General features: G+C 16.9%; 6 protein-coding genes across 6 annotated transcripts; 3 read left to right on the top strand and 3 right to left on the bottom strand.

Annotated features, from left to right (window-relative positions):
- Nucleotides 1–1,777: 1,777 nt before the first annotated feature.
- PF3D7_0218500 (small nuclear ribonucleoprotein Sm D2, putative) lies at nucleotides 1,778–2,251 on the bottom strand (the record flags this gene model as incomplete). The annotated part of the gene is made up of 2 exons (XM_001349653.1): nucleotides 1,778–1,948; nucleotides 2,117–2,251. 2 exons carry the CDS (start codon nucleotides 2,249–2,251, stop codon nucleotides 1,778–1,780), a joined length of 306 nt encoding a protein of 101 aa, XP_001349689.1.
- Nucleotides 2,252–3,479: 1,228 nt separating this feature from the next.
- Nucleotides 3,480–5,168, top strand: PF3D7_0218400 (ATP-dependent RNA helicase DDX47, putative; the record flags this gene model as incomplete). The annotated part of the gene is made up of 1 exon (XM_001349652.1): nucleotides 3,480–5,168. One exon carries the CDS (start codon nucleotides 3,480–3,482, stop codon nucleotides 5,166–5,168), a length of 1,689 nt encoding a protein of 562 aa, XP_001349688.1.
- Nucleotides 5,169–5,851: 683 nt separating this feature from the next.
- On the top strand, nucleotides 5,852–7,651 carry PF3D7_0218300 (rRNA methyltransferase, putative; the record flags this gene model as incomplete). Its single annotated transcript, XM_001349651.2, has 4 exons — nucleotides 5,852–6,175; nucleotides 6,474–6,911; nucleotides 7,186–7,237; nucleotides 7,401–7,651. The coding sequence occupies 4 exons, from the start codon at nucleotides 5,852–5,854 to the stop codon at nucleotides 7,649–7,651; spliced, it is 1,065 nt and encodes a 354-aa protein (XP_001349687.2).
- Nucleotides 7,652–9,504: 1,853 nt separating this feature from the next.
- On the top strand, nucleotides 9,505–11,928 carry PF3D7_0218200 (SUZ domain-containing protein, putative; the record flags this gene model as incomplete). The annotated part of the gene is made up of 1 exon (XM_002585349.1): nucleotides 9,505–11,928. The coding sequence occupies one exon, from the start codon at nucleotides 9,505–9,507 to the stop codon at nucleotides 11,926–11,928; it is 2,424 nt and encodes an 807-aa protein (XP_002585395.1).
- An 829-nt stretch (nucleotides 11,929–12,757) lies between these two features.
- PF3D7_0218100 (conserved protein, unknown function) lies at nucleotides 12,758–14,203 on the bottom strand (the record flags this gene model as incomplete). Its single annotated transcript, XM_001349650.1, has 4 exons — nucleotides 12,758–12,876; nucleotides 12,999–13,064; nucleotides 13,199–13,263; nucleotides 13,386–14,203. The coding sequence occupies 4 exons, from the start codon at nucleotides 14,201–14,203 to the stop codon at nucleotides 12,758–12,760; spliced, it is 1,068 nt and encodes a 355-aa protein (XP_001349686.1).
- A 1,161-nt stretch (nucleotides 14,204–15,364) lies between these two features.
- On the bottom strand, nucleotides 15,365–16,357 carry PF3D7_0218000 (replication factor C subunit 2, putative; the record flags this gene model as incomplete). Its single annotated transcript, XM_001349649.1, has 1 exon — nucleotides 15,365–16,357. The coding sequence occupies one exon, from the start codon at nucleotides 16,355–16,357 to the stop codon at nucleotides 15,365–15,367; it is 993 nt and encodes a 330-aa protein (XP_001349685.1).
- Nucleotides 16,358–17,716: the final 1,359 nt, after the last annotated feature.

Here is a 17,716-nt window from a genome sequence, read left to right as displayed (position 1 = left end):
TATATACTTAATTATCCCTGCGTGTTATTATATATAATAATATGCACGTTTTATTATTAATACATACATATATATATATATATAATATATATGTTTTATTTTATTTTCCACCACGGTATAATAAAATGACTATTACTATAAATTATTGATTAGTTTTATGAAAAAAAAAAAAAAAAAAAAAAAAAAAAAAAAAAAAAAATTATAATATTCAACTGTAATTATATATATATATATATATATTTATTTATTTATTCATATTTCCCCCATTCATTTAATTTTCAAAAAGAATTAATTTTTTTTATAAACATTTATATATATATATATATATATATATATATATATATATATATTAATATATTAATATATACATACAATATATATATATATTATATATACAACATATGATGATAATAACGTTCTTTACATTTCCTATAATATAGTTTTTCATTATTATAATATTTTATTTTTCCTTTCTTTTTTTTTTTCCCCCCACCCTCCTTAAATGGTAAAAGGCATCCGCTTTTTCTCTGTGTGTTAAATATGATGAAGGACTATTATTACAAAATAATAACTCAAAAAAAAAAAAATAAATAAATAAAAAATAAATAAATAAATATATACATATATATATATATATTTTTTTTTATTATGAACTTGTTAGTATTATATATATATATATATATATATATATATATATATATATATATTTATATTTATTTATTTATTTATTTATATATATTTATTTATATTGTTAATTTTTTTACTTTAAATCAAGTTTTTTTTGCAAATTACTTCTTTTCTTCTATTCTATACTCATCTATTAATTATTAAAAAAATATCCTTAACTATAATAAATATATATATATATATATATATATATATATGTATACATTTTTTATTTATGTGATTGTAAAACTATTCATCTTATTTAAATAATATATATTTATATTTATGTAATAATTATACACTTTGTTATAGTATAAATATATATATATATAATATATATATATATATGATAGTTAAATTTTTATATTTTATACATACATATATATATATAAAAAAAAAAAAAAATTCAAGAACTTTCTGTATAATATTTATTTTAAAAAAGTACTATATATTATTTTATCATACGACGTTAACAATTTCTCATTCACATATAATATATATAAAATATTATATATATATATATATATATATATAATAATAATAATAATAGAACAGTTCAATATTTTTCGTGTTTTACAAAAAAATAATCACAAAGGAATTAAGAAATATTATATATATATATATATATATAATATATTCATTTCATTACATTACATTATATTACATTTTATTGTTATACTTTCTTTTTTTTTTTTTCTTTTTTTTTTTTTCTTTTTTTTTTTTTAATTTTATTTTATATAATTTTTTCTTTTCTTTTTTTTCTTCCTTATGGAAGAATGGTAAAAAAAATATATTTGACAGTTTTTAAAAAAAATAATACTATACATATACAAATAAGAAAAAAATGTAATATATAAAATAAAATACATATATATATATATATTTGTGTACTATTAAAATTGACATTATTTTCGGTTGTATATATTAACATTAAAAAAAAAAAAAAAAAATTAAATAAGCATATTATAATAATAAGTCATTTTCAGGTATCACATTTGTATTATGTGTACATATATAAGTAATCTTCTTTTAAAAATTTATATAAAAAAAAAAAAAAAAAAAAAAATTAACATATACATATATATAATGGTAACATGTCCAGAATGAAAAATTATTTAGGATTTCTTAAAATTAGAATAACTGAATCCCCTCTTAAAAATAATATACTGATATATCTATCCTTGTTAATTTTTTTTTTTTTTTTTTTATCTTTTACAACTTCTACCCATATTTCACGTACCCCGGTTAATAATAAATTACAGTGTCTATCAAAAGCTTTGACCTATAAAAAGAAAAATAAAAATAAAAAATAATAATAAAATCAAACAAAATTAAAATAAAGATATTTATACATACATATATATATGTATATATATATATATATATATATATATATATATATATACAAAACATACACTTCGTCATTTATTAATAATCATTTTTCTCTTACCCTTCCTAATATTTTCCTATTATTACGACAATTAATTAGAACCTGTGCGTTGTCTTTAACACATTCTGATAATAACCCTAAGGGTCCGTCCTCAGGATTATCTCTATTTTCTTCTATGGTAACTTCACTTTTCATCTTTTTATAAAATATATACAAATAAAATTCAACTATAAAATAAATCAAAAGAAAAAAAAAGTATTCAATAACATAGGGAACCTAAAGGAAATACCTTCACACCAACATTGATATAGAAATATCAACATGAAAAAAAAAATATATACATATATATAATATATATATTAAGTATATTTTACTTTTAATATTTTTAATAAATATCTTTTATATGCTTATTGTATATTCTTCACTTCATTAGGATCTTTATTATTTATATAAAAGGAGAAAGAAAGAAAGAAAAAAAAAAATTAAAAAAAAAAATATATATATATATATGTTAAATTATATGTAGCTAATTATATAATATTTATAATTATATTAAAACGTAAATAATTATGTATATATAATATATATATATATATATATATATATATATAATAAATTATTTTTATTTATTTTTATAATATATATAAATCATACTTTATTATTATATAATCATTTTATAAATCACTTTTTTTTATTAAAAAAAAAAAAAAAAAAAAAAAAAAAAAAAGCACTAAATATACTCCTATTCAATACAATTAAATGCTCTTCATATAATGTGGAGTTACAAAAACATTAATTTGATTATTTTTTTATCAGTAAAAAAAAATAAAAAAAAATAAAAAAAGAAAAATATTAATATATATATATATATATATTATAATAATTACTTTTATATAGTATAATATTATTCATATTATATTATTTTTGTATGTATTTTATATATATATATATAATAGTAATGCATACAATATAATATATTATATTATATATATATATATATTATTCATATTAATGATGAAAAAAATTTATAACTACATATAATATGTTTCTTATTATCATCATAAGAAAATTTAAAAGATAAAACATAATAAAATCAATTCTTTAAATTCTACAATATATAGAAAAATAATTTTTTTTTATTTTATAAGGCACTTCAAAAAAATAAAGAAAAAAATATAAAATTAATAAAAAAGAATAAAACAATAAATAACGTGTTGTAAAAATGTATTGTTTTTACATAATTTGAAAATTTAAAAATTATATACAACATAGATATATTATATATATATATATATATATATATATATAAACATATTTTATTTTATAACTATTTATTAAGACTAAAATAAAATAATATATATATATATATATATTTTTTTTTTTTTTTTTTTTTTTTTTTATGGTATATTAAATAACATCAGGGATGAAATACAAAAATTATAACACGGCCACAATACTAGAAAACTTTGATAAGAAATTAAATAAGAATTATAAAGTTTTTAATAATGAGGAAATTAAAAAAATGGATGAGGAGTATGAGCATAAGATTAAGAAGAAGGAGCAATTAAAATTACAAAAGAAACAAATAAAAAAACAGGAACATAAAAATGAAAAGAAAAAAAAAAATAAAAATCTAAATAAAAAACACAATCAAAATAATACTAATAATAGTGATAATAGTTTCCATAATAGTGATAACAATATTAATCAAAATGGTAATTATACAAATAATAGTGATTATAATATCATTAATAATAATCATGATAATATTAATTTTATTCATGGTAATAAAAATAAAAACCATGATAATAGTTTTCACAATAATGATGACGTAAAAAATGGTGAAGTTAAGAATCTTGTTACTAATGAGGAAAGGGAAAAACAAAATGTTACTTTTGAAGACCTAAATATATGTGAAGAAATATTAGAAAGTATAAAAGAATTAGGATGGAAAAAACCAACAGAAATACAAAGAGAAATATTACCTCATGCATTTCTAAAAAAAGATATTATAGGATTAAGTGAAACGGGAAGTGGGAAAACTGCTTGTTTTATTATACCCATATTACAAGATTTAAAAGTGAATAAACAAAGTTTCTATGCTTTAGTTATATCACCGACAAGAGAATTATGTATACAGATTTCACAAAACTTTCAAGCATTAGGTATGAATTTATTAATAAATATTTGTACAATATATGGTGGTGTAGATATTGTAACACAATCCTTAAATCTAGCCAAAAAACCGAATGTAATTGTGAGCACACCTGGTAGAATACTAGATCATTTAAATAATACAAAAGGATTCAACCTAAAAAATTTAAAATATTTAGTTTTTGATGAAGCTGATAAATTATTATCTCAAGATTTTGAATCATCCATAAATAAATTATTATTAATATTACCACCGAATCGTATTACATTTTTATTTTCAGCAACCATGACAAAAAATGTTGCCAAATTAAAAAAAGCTTGTCTTAAAAATCCGGTTAAAGTAGAGGTCTCAAATAAATATAGTACTGTCTCCACATTAATAGAAACATATATTTTTCTTCCTCTTAAATATAAATATACTTATCTTTCTAGTTTATGTTTTCATTACCAAACAAGAAATATTATTATATTTACAAATACTTGTGCAACCGCTCAAAAATTAAACTTTTTTTGTAGAAATCTAGGACTAAAATCCATATGCCTACATGGTAAATTAACACAAAATCAAAGATTAAGTAGCCTTAATTCCTTCAAAGTTAATAAATATAATATATTAATCTCAACACAAGTGGGAGCCAGAGGACTGGATCTACAAGATATTAAAATTGTTATAAATTTTGATATTTGCTCATGTAAAGAATATATACATAGAGTCGGAAGAACAGCAAGGGCAGGGAGATCTGGGAAATCCATAACCTTTGTTACACAATATGATGTGGAAAATTTCTTAGCAATAGAAAAACAGTTGAATAAAAAAATTGATAAATTTACAGACCTTGATGAAAACGATGTTCTTTTATACCATGAGCAAACTATTGAGGCACTCAGGTTATCAGAAATAGAGATGAAGGAAAACCAGGAATTATACAAAAAAAATAAATTTAAAAAAAAAAAATGATAATTTTGTGACTAAATAGTTACTTTTTCTGAATAATTAAACAATCAGGGGACCACTGCAAAATATTTTCAATGTTTGTACAAAGGAATTTTTTTTTTTATAAATCTTTTAATATTATTAATATATTATATATATATATATATATATATATTACATATTTTATATTTTATTTTTTTGTTTTATTTTTTTTTTTTTTTTAATAACTATAATTAAACAAATAAAAATGTATAAATTTTTTATAACAATTCAATGGGATAAAAAAAAGAAAATTTTTTTTTTAATTGGTTTTTATTTGAATATATATATATAAAATGTTGCTTCTCCGATATTTTAAAATATAATAATCATAAAAAAAAAAAAAAAAAAAAAATAATATACATACATATATATATATATATATATATATATATATATATATATATATATAGTTATTTATTTATTTATTCTTATATTTCCTACATTCTTTTTTTTATTTTTTTTATAAGTTAAATTTACCTATTTTTACATATATAAATTGTTAATTTTTGGTTTCATTTCCTTTTAAAAGGTACATAAATATATATATAATATATGTATATATTTATATATTTATATTATATATATATATATATATATATTTTTTTTTTTTTTTTTTTTTTTTTTTTTGGGGGGGGGAAAGAAGAAAAACAAAAATCAAAAAATCCATGAACACAAAATGTTTAAATAAATATATCATAATCATCTTATTATTTTCTTTGATCATAAAGAGATATACAAGTCTTAATAGATACCACAATGTATGTAAAATAAAAAATCAGAGCTGCTTTCTTAATCCTTGTACACACAAAAACAATGACAAAAGGAATTCGTATTTATACACACATTATACTAGAAATAATTCTTCAATAAACATAAGAAGAAATAATTTTCTTGATAAACAAAATGATAATATATCTGATTATATTTATGGTTTGAATTCTGTTTATGCAGTACTTAAGAAAAATGAGAGGACCATAGAGGAGGTCATAGTAAGTATTTAAAAAAAATAAAAGAAAATAAAATAAAAGAAAATAAAATAAAAGAAAAATAAAGAAATGGAAACAGTTTATATAAATACAATCTCATTTTCAAAATATAAATATTTTGAAATATGTAAACTACGTAATATTTAGATATATTATCTCATACATATATATATATATATATATATATATATATATATATATATATATATATTTATTTATTTATTTATTTATTTATTTATTTATTTATTTACATATATCTTATCGTGATCCTTTCTTCCTACTTCATTTATGCTCATTTTAGGTTAATAAGAACATAAAACTGAATAGAAAAATCCATAAACAAAATTACGAATACATATTTGACGAGCTAAAAAAAAGAAATGTTTCAATACAATATATGGAAAAATATAAAATGAATGAACTGGTAGGAGGATTTCCCCATAATGATATAATTATGAAAACACATTATAGATACATGAATAATTATAAAGATTTTATTAAAAACATAAAACACTTACCAAACAAAAATAATATTTTTATTTGTTTACATGATGTTTATGATAATATGAATATTGGAAATGTATGTAGATCAATTTTCTTTTTTGGAGGTCATACAATATTTTTAAAAAAAAAAAAAAAAGTTAATGAAAAAAAAAACAACGTCAAAATCGACACACCCATATTACATTCGAGTGTTGGCTCGTCCGAGTTTCTAAATTTTTATCATATAAACAATATGGTAAAAAATTAAAAAATTAAAACATTAAAATATTAAAATATTAAAAAATTAAGATACATATTGTATATAGTGAAGATATATAATATTATACACATTTATAAATATGTATAATTAAACGCACATACATATATATATATATATATATATATATATATATATATATATATATATTTATTTATTTATTATTTATAATATGTATTATGTGTATCTATATATTTTAACAACCACTTGTTCCCCTCATAACATACAAATTATTTTTCTTCTTTTTTTGTAGGCAAATTTTATGAATCATATGAAGCTCAATGGCTTTACAATTTATTCAACAAGTAAAATATATATATATATATATATATATATATATATATATTTATTTATTTATTTATTTATATATTTATATATGTTGTCATATATTGCAGAACATTGTATTATAAAAATATCTTAATGTATATTTAATTTTTTATTTACCTTTTCATATTTTCATTTTATTAGGCTGTCACAAAAACAATACTTCATGTCATAAATACATAAACCTAAACAATATTAAAATAAGAGAAAACGAAAAAATATTGATAATATTAGGAAATGAAAGTAAAGGATTAAAAGAAGATATTTTAGAAAACTCAGATTATTGTGTATATATAAATAATTTAAGTTATAATGAAAATACTCAATTTCATATAGATAGTCTTAATGTTAATAATGTATGTTCTATTATGTTAAATCATTTTTATTCTATATAATTATATAATATATATATATATATATATATATATATATATATATATATATATATATATATATATATATCTTAATTTGTTTTTAATTAAAATATATTTTTTATTCGTACTTTTTTAAAAAATGTATTTCTTAACATGTATATTATGATCAATATATATTTAATTTTTCCATTTTTATATATTATATATATATATATATATATATATTTAATATATATTCACTTAAACAACTTATTTAACAAGATTTATAAATATAAATTATTTAGCAACAACATTTTTCATGTACATATATTTTATAATATATATATGTACATTTTTTTTTTTTTTTTTTTTTTTTTTTTTTATATTCCCCTTTTTTATTTTTTATTAAAAAAAAAAAATAAATAAAATAATAGGCACACATATATATATATATTATATTATTATATATGCACCTCCATATAATAAAATATAAAAAATAAAAAGGGATCACCATCATTATAATACATGTATTTATATTTCATTATATATATATAAAATATTTTATAAACAGTTTAATAAACTATGAACGTTAAATATACATATATTTTTTTTTTTTTTTTTTTTTTTTTTTTTATATATTTCATATTTTTCATTTTCAAAAGTACGAATGATATTATTAAAAATGCATTTAACTGTTTTATGATAATTATACAATAATTTAAAATTATTCCTTCAGTGTTTTTTCTTTTTTTTTTTTTTCCTTTTGCCTTATATATTATATATATATATATATATATATATATTTTTTTTTTTATTTTATAATTATATAAATTCAACGATTTTCTTGTGTTATCCCCCTCTTTTTTTTTGAAATTTAAAAAGAATAGGAATAAGAAAATAATAACATATAAATATATAAACTATATATACAAATACGTAAAAAAAAAAAAATAAAAATAAATAATAATAAATAGATAGTATTCTCCATATCCATTCACATTATATATATATATATATATATATATATATATATAAAGAATTTATATTTATATTTATATTTATATTTTTATAATGTGATATTTTATATACATATGTGTATATAATATGATACACATAAGTATATATACTTCTATTTAAATATTAAATATATAATATATATTATATTTTTTATATATTCTATTTAAATGCAAACATTTTAACATATATATTTCTTATATGTACATATAATTATATGCATATATTTTTACATACATATATTTTTTATATTTTTACATATATATAATTTATCAAGTTATATATTAACATATAATAAAATATTTTCATTTGTTGTAGCTTCATAATTTTATTATTTTTTTTTTTTTTTCCGACCTTATTTTTATAAAAGAGATAATATGTAAGCATACTTAGAATGAAAAGTAATATATGATTTAAAACGTGAAAAAAAGGAAAAAAAAGAAAAAGAAAAGAAATATATAAATTAATAAATATATATATATACATATATATATATATATATAAATAAGTATAATAACATTACATATTGTGTTCTTCAAGTATATAATTTTGTATAAATATTTTATGAGGGTAAAATGACAAATAAGTAATTAAAAATTTTTTTTTTTTTATAATTATTTGATTTTCTTCATTTCAACTATATGTATCCCATACATATATTATATATATAGATACATATATAGATAGATATATATATTTTCATTTTTTTTTTTTTTTTTTGATTAACATTTTATACACATTTGATATAATATTGTTATTTTATTATTATTTTTTTTTTTTTATCTGATACAAAGGAAACATATAGATTTATATATATATATATATATGAAAAAGCATAAAAAAAAAATTAAACTTTATAATAAAACCATTTAAAATACATAATGGCCGTCGAAAGTAAACCAAACAATTCATCAAAAGAAAAGAACGAAGAAAATGATATTATAAATAAATGTGATGATTCCAATAAAATAAATGGAAAAGAAAATATTTTTGCTGTTGAAAAAGTGGGTATTAATGAATCTGGGCATATGAGTAATGACAATATAAATAAAAATCAAGAGAAAAACAAAAAAAAAAAAAAAAAAAAAAATACACATAAAAAGGTAAATATAAATAATACACATATAAATATACATACAACTAATGATAAAAATAATGGACAGGATATTAACAAACCAGAGGTCATCGAGAGGGACAATATTATTAATATAAAAAATGATACAAACAATATTTTGGACTCCAGCTATAATGAAGAAGGAAATGAGAACAACAGGAACGACATAAATAATAATAATAATAATAATAATATTAATATTAATAATAATAATATTAATAATAGTTGTAGTAATAATTATGGGTTAAAAAAAAAAATTACCCTGCTTAAAAGAAATGATATTAAAGATGAAGGGTATAACAACGAAAATATAACAACTCTGAATAATAAAAATAATTTAAAGAATAACAACAACTATAATGATAATAGAAATAACAATAATAATAATAAAAATAACATTAATAATAATAATAATAATAATTGCTGCTCTGAAAAGACACTAGAACAAAGAGAAAAGGAATACAATAAAATTAGGGCTAGGATCTTTTCCAATTTTAATAAAAAACAAAAAAATGTTCAGAAAACAGAACAAAATAATTTAAATCATACATATTTAAATAATAATATTATTAATAATATAAACAATGGAGATAACCAGTATGCATATATTAATAACTTTTATCATATATATCATAATAATTCATATAATCATATTTATAGACAAAATAATATTCCTATATGTAATATAAATAACCACGCACCTAATATTGAAAAGTTAAATAACCCATATTATTATCATGATAATCATATAGCTTATACAAATTATATGTACTCTACACAAAATAAAATGAACAATATGAAGACCAAACAGATTGGTCATTATGGTATAAATAATGAAGATAACAATAATAATAATAATAATAATATTAATAATAATAATAATAATAATATTAATAATAATAATATTAATAATAATAATGTTCCTTTATGTATTCCACAACTTGACAATTATAATAAAACAAAAAATAATTTTAACCAAGGCACAAATAATTTTAACCAAGGCACAAATAATTTTAACAAATGCACAAATAATTTCAACAACGCAAAAAACCATATCAAACATAACATAAATAATACAAATAAAAATATAGAACATCTGAATAATCATTCAATATATAATTTTGTTTATCCAGAAAATAAAAATATTTATGATGCAAACGGTAATCTTATTAATAACAATATATCTTATACACAATTAAAAATGAACAACAATATAAATTTTAATATACACATGGAATCACCAATAAATCAACAACATAATAATACTTTTAAAGTAAATAATGATACAAATTTTTTTAATGAACCTACAAATAAAATGAAAAAAAAAAATAAAGAAAAAAAAAATATACATTTTAATAATAATAATAATAATAATAATAACAAATGTTTATATAAAGATATTAATCAAAATGATCATAATAATTCTATTATAAATACCAACCAAAATTTTGATCATATCAATAACGTCAAAAATACAGAACAAAATTTACAAAAAAAACACAATAAAATGTCTCAAGTTTCGAAACAATCAAACAATAAAAATAATAAAAATAATAGTCACTTAAAAAAACAAATTAATATAAACACAAATAATAATATGGATAATAAAAATAATTCACATATATCAAAAAATGTTATTGTTGATGATAATAAATTAAAGTCATCTCATGCAGATAATTCAAATGAAATAGTTACAAAGGGAAAAAAAAAGAAAAACACCAATAAAAAAAAAAAAATAAATAATATCAATAGTGTGAATAATGTCAATAATATCAATAGTATGAATAATATCAATAGTATGAATAATATTATTAGTATGAATAATGTCAATAATATGAATAATCCAATGTATTTTCCAAATGTAAATATTCAGAAGGATGATTCAAATATAGCACTTTTATACAATAACAAGCCAAATATCGATTTCAATAATTTTCAACTTAATCATATAAATAATCATATGATACAAAATAACATAATGACAAATAATGTTATGCTAAACAATAATTTGACAACATCTAATTTTAATTATAATTTAATTAACTATTCATATGAACCCTTTTATGAAGAAAACTTAATGAACGACTTAGATTATTGTAGAGATATTTCTTTATATGAAAAAAGATATGACAGAGGTGATAATTTACAACAAAATCATAAGCGCTATGATATTGACTTTCCCTCGTTATAAATCAAATAATATAAAAATTAAAAACACATAACATTATATTGAATAAAATCAAAAATATTACATATATATATATATATTTATTTATTTATTTATTATAAGCATATAATCCAATTGATATTTTTTGTTTATTTTATATAAAACATATATTTCATTTATTTTTTAAGATATCACGATATAAATATTTCAGTACACAGTGCGAAATATTATATATCTTAATTTATAAACTCTATAATTTTTATTTTAATAAATGTTCATTTATTATATATATATATATATATATATATATATATATAATATTATTTTATTTTTTCTTTTTTTTGTGTATGAACAGACAAATTAATTAAAAATAAATAAATAAATAATAAATAAATGCAATAAAATTATTATATATTTTTTTTAATTGTTAAATGAATGACATTTCTGTATAAAAAAAGGAATATATTTATATAAGTACCATATATAACTATGCGTGTCTAAATATTAAATTAGGAAGACACTTATAAAAATATATACATATATATATATATATATATATATATATGATATATTCATTTTATCTTTATGTTAAAAATATATATGTACCTACAGTAGGTAATTCAAAAATTTTAGCTAATTTAGAATTATTCTTAAAGTTTAATAAAATCAAGATATTAATTTTAGGCCATTACTGTTAATACGTTCTTTCATTTTTTTCTTTTTTTTAAAAGAGCTTTAAAATTATTTCAATATTTTCTTTTTTCTTTTTAATATGAAAGAAAAAATTTATATATTCATAATTCTACAATGTTATTACTAAATTAATAATTGTTTTTAATTTCTTTTTAAATCTCTACAAACAATAGTATGGGTTTAAATAAAAATTTTGTTTGGCATGAAATGAAAAGTATAAAAAAAACACGAAAAATATAATTGAAATTAAGAAAAGCATTGAAAATTGAAAATAAATAACTGCAAAAAAAAAAAAAAAAAAAAAAAATTTATATATATAAATAAATATTACATGTACACATGAATTGTTCAGGTATTTTATTATTTTTTTTTTTTTTTTTTTTTTTTTTTTTTGGTATTACATGGAGCCCAAAAAAAGCTAACAAGTTTTTTGGTTGATAAAGCAAGAAGTGACCATATAAAAAAAACTACAAAAAAGTGGAGAAAGGCAGTATAATATATATATATATATATATATTTATATTTATATATATATTTATATTTATGTGTAGGTATTATTTGCATATATGATTATCATTTATATTTTTTTAAGTGTAATTACCAAAAAAAGAATATAAACAAAAAAATTTATTGGTAGGAGCTGCGTCATATTCAACAAACGAATCACTAAAAAAAAAAAATATTATATAATAAAATTATATATATATATACAAAGGAATAAATACATACATATATATATATATATATATATATATATATTTTTTTTTTTTTTTTTATTTATATATAACTCTAAAAGGTAGGTTGAGAAAAATAAATTGAGCGTTCCCATTAATGGATAATTTAATCCATGATATATTGCATTAATCACAAAATATATAATTGAATATAACATATTAAAAATGATAAATTTGTCTTTTCCATTCAACGTAATATACAACAAACATAATAAAAATTGAGGTACGTCTTCAAAAAATTTATTTATAACTATATATGTTCTTTGTATACGATCATAAAAATATAATACTGAAATGTTTTTGGGGTGCATTGTTTTTATTTCATTAAAAACTTTAAATAAAGAAAATAAGTTATGATGTTTTTCTGGTATTAAATTCATAATATAATATTTACGGAAATAAAAGGTAAAAAAGGATGTAACATATAAAAATAAAAGCCATAAAAATAAAAGTTTATATATATTATGATTTAACATATTAGAATTTTCTGATATTTTCATTTCATAAAAAACTTTTATAAGAAATAAAAAATCATTAAAAAAATCTACACATCGATTTATACTAAAAAGTGTCAATTTCATTTGTTCTTTTCTCATTTCATTTTTTTTTGTTATCATTTCATATATATAATTAAAGATACCTATATTAGTATCTTCATATTCACTATTATCTAAATTATCTGTATTTATTTTTTGGTACATATAATCTTGTTCAATATCACTTGTCTTTTCATAATTGTTTAACATATCATCTTCCGAATATTTATCATCAATAGAATATATTGACAACGTTTCATCATATTCATTTTGTATTTTATAAATATCATATTGTTTATTTAATACATTTGATTTCATCTCAATATAACTGTCCATTATTAGAAAATTATTTATTATTTTTAATTTTTTTTATTTTCTTAAACCAAACAAATATTCATTTACACTGTAATGCATACATGTGTATTAAATATTATTTTATTTTTTTTTTTTTTGCTGTATTTTTTTTTTTTTTTTTCCCTTCAATTTACATATTTGCAAATATAAACATAACAAACAAACAAAAAATTAAGTGTGAAACTAAAAAAAAAAAAATATATATTGAAAAAAAAAATTATAAAACCATATAACTAAAAAAATACGATGTATAAATATATATATATATATATATATTTATGTTTATGTTTATGTTTATGTTTATGTTTATATTTTTATTTATTCTTTTTTTTTTTTTTTTTTTTTTTTTTTTCCTTTATTAACCTCTTATACATATTTTTCGTACATATAACTCTCCATAATTTCACAATCTGGAAAATTTACAATTATGTATACATATAAATCGTAAAGAAAATGAGTGGAAAATAATATACGTATATATTTGTTTTGAATAATTTATACACATATATATTTGTTCATCTGTTTATTGTAATTTTTAATCCTATCCTCGAAGATTAAGAAAAAGTACACTTATATTTTACCTTTTATTTATAATATAAAATAAGAAGAAAAAAAAAAAATAAATAAATAAAATAAGACGAATTTCTATTCTTTATAATTTTTAAAAGGGAACAAGTTTTTCATTAGAATAATTTTTTTTTTTTTTTTTTTTTTTTTTTTGTAGTTTTGTAAATTGGTCTCTTATATTTTAATGAATTAAAAATACATAACATAAAAAATATAATATAATATTATATTATATTATATAATATAATAACGAATGAATAATATATACATATGTTTTAATATATAACATGTTCATATAATATATATATATTTATTTATTTATAAGGTTTCACATAAAAAAAAAAAAAAAATAATAATAAAATAAATAGGGATTAAATTATAAATTTATAAAAATACATATTCATTTGTTTAAAGAACATAATGGAATATGGAATTAAGACATTGGAATAAAAAGTTCACATTTTTAAACAAATATGATAAATAAGTAAAAATAAAGTATAAAAATATATATATATATATATATATATATATCTTTTTATTTATATATATTCAATTTTTTTTTTTTTTTTTTTTTTCTTATACACTATTTAATAACGAATGTACCGATGAAGCAAAACTTAAAAGTTGTATGTATTGTGTGGCACCACAATGTAATCGATAATCATGTCTGGAAAGTTCTAATAATATTTGATATTTTAAAGAATCTTCATATTCTGTGTTCGTAACAAAATAATTATTAAATGATTTAAAAATATAAGCTACATCAAAACCATCTTCAATAATATCTTGTACTGTTTTTTCCACAAGCTTTAAATCTTTCATTTTACATGCATCAATAATTTTATATACGATATTATCTGATGGTAATCCAGATACATCTAAAACAGAATTTAATGTAATTTTCGTATTAATACATGAACATAATTGTAATATAGAAACTGCTCTTCTTAAATCACCTTCCGTTGTTTCAATAATTTTTTCTAAAGCATCGTCTACTATATCAATATTTTCATTTTGACATATATAAAGTAATTTTTCCTTTTTAATATTAATAGGTATTGATTGAAACCTATAACAAGAACATCTACTAAAAATTGGATCAGATATTTTATGAATATAATTACATATAAGTATAAATCTTGTTACATTAGAATATATTTCTATTATTCTTCTTAATGCTGATTGTGCATCTTCTGTCATCATATCAGCTTCATCCAATACAACCAATTTCCATGAAGGTAATACCTCTTTTGTTTCGCTATGGATTTTATTCTTACTAATGCTTATTCTTGTATATGCTTTAATTTTTTCTCTTACCACATTTATACCTCTATCATCAGAAGCATTCAATTCTAATACCCTCTCACTTATATTCTCCTTTCCAAACAATTCATGAGCCAAAGCATTTATTGCTGATGTTTTACCTGTACCAGGAGGACCATGAAATATTAAATGAGGCATATTCTTTGTCCTCACAACTTCCTTTAACATCATTACAGCATTATTTTGATGAACGATGTCATCCAACCTTTTTGGTCGGTACTTTTCAACCCACGGAATATTTTCCATCTTAAAAATTAAAAATTAAAAATATATATATATATATATATATATATATATATATATATATATATATATATGTGTATATGTATGTATATATGTATGTATATATGTATGTATATATATATGTATATATGTATGTATATATTTATGTTAATTTATATTTTTTATTTATTTATATATATATTATTTTATATGACTAGCCAAAAAAAAAAAAAAAAAAAAAAATTATACAGGTTTTAAAATAAAATTATGTACAATTGGCTAGTATGCAGGAAATTATTTCAAAAAAAAAAAAAACAAATAAATAATTATATATATATATATATTTTTATTTTTATTTTTATTTTTTTTTTCGTATTTTTTCTAGCTAACCCTATATATATTTATAGATTAAATACTATAAACCTACTTTTATCAATAGTGTGTATCCTTATTTCTTTTTTATATTCGAATATGCTTAATTTTATATTAAAATAATAAAAATTCCCCACACCAAAAAAAAAAAAAAAAAAAAATAAATAAATAAATAAATAATAAATGAAATATGTTATAAAGAAAAAAACAAAAAATTATACTTTTTTTACTTTTTTAATATTTATTTTTCCATTACATATATCAAAATTTTCAGTATGTATCCTTAGAGTTTTTTTTTTTTTAAGATATAATATATACAAAGTATGAGTTAAGGGTATGCTAAACGATGATTCAATTTATGCACACTAAAAATTAATTATATTAATATATATATATATATTAACATATATTATTAATATATATATATTTTTTTTTTTTTTGAATTATTCATTAGAAGCTCAAAAAAATATATTACATATAAGCAATTATAAATATTTCATATATATAATATCGTCATATACAGATGAGCACTTTTTTTATTAACACAAAAAGACGCAAAAAGTATTATTATGCATTCAAATTATTTAATATATAAAATGTATTGTTAATTTAAAAAAAAAATACAAAATAAAATATTACACTTATCATTGTCAAAGGAAAATAAAATAAATTATAATCTTTGTTCTTGTTAAGAACGGGAAAAAATAAACAATTATATATACAAATCATAGAAAAAAAGTATTATTAAACATAATTTAATAAAATAAACAATTATGTGAATAAAAAAAAAAATTAAATTTTTATTTCATTTTACACATTTATTTTGTATATAATATAAATTAATATTCTTATACATTTTTTTTTTTTTAACCTTTTTATACCATATTTACAAGAATAAAAATTCTATTTCATGGTTTTAACACATTGTATAATTTTTAATATATTATATTATTTTATATAATTTTCCTTTTTTATTATTTTTTACAATTACTTTCTCATTTTATTTCATGT

Source organism: Plasmodium falciparum (genome assembly GCF_000002765.6).
Source record: "Plasmodium falciparum 3D7 genome assembly, chromosome: 2".
Taxonomy (NCBI): domain Eukaryota; phylum Apicomplexa; class Aconoidasida; order Haemosporida; family Plasmodiidae; genus Plasmodium; species Plasmodium falciparum.
This window is presented reverse-complemented; position numbering and strand designations above follow the sequence as displayed.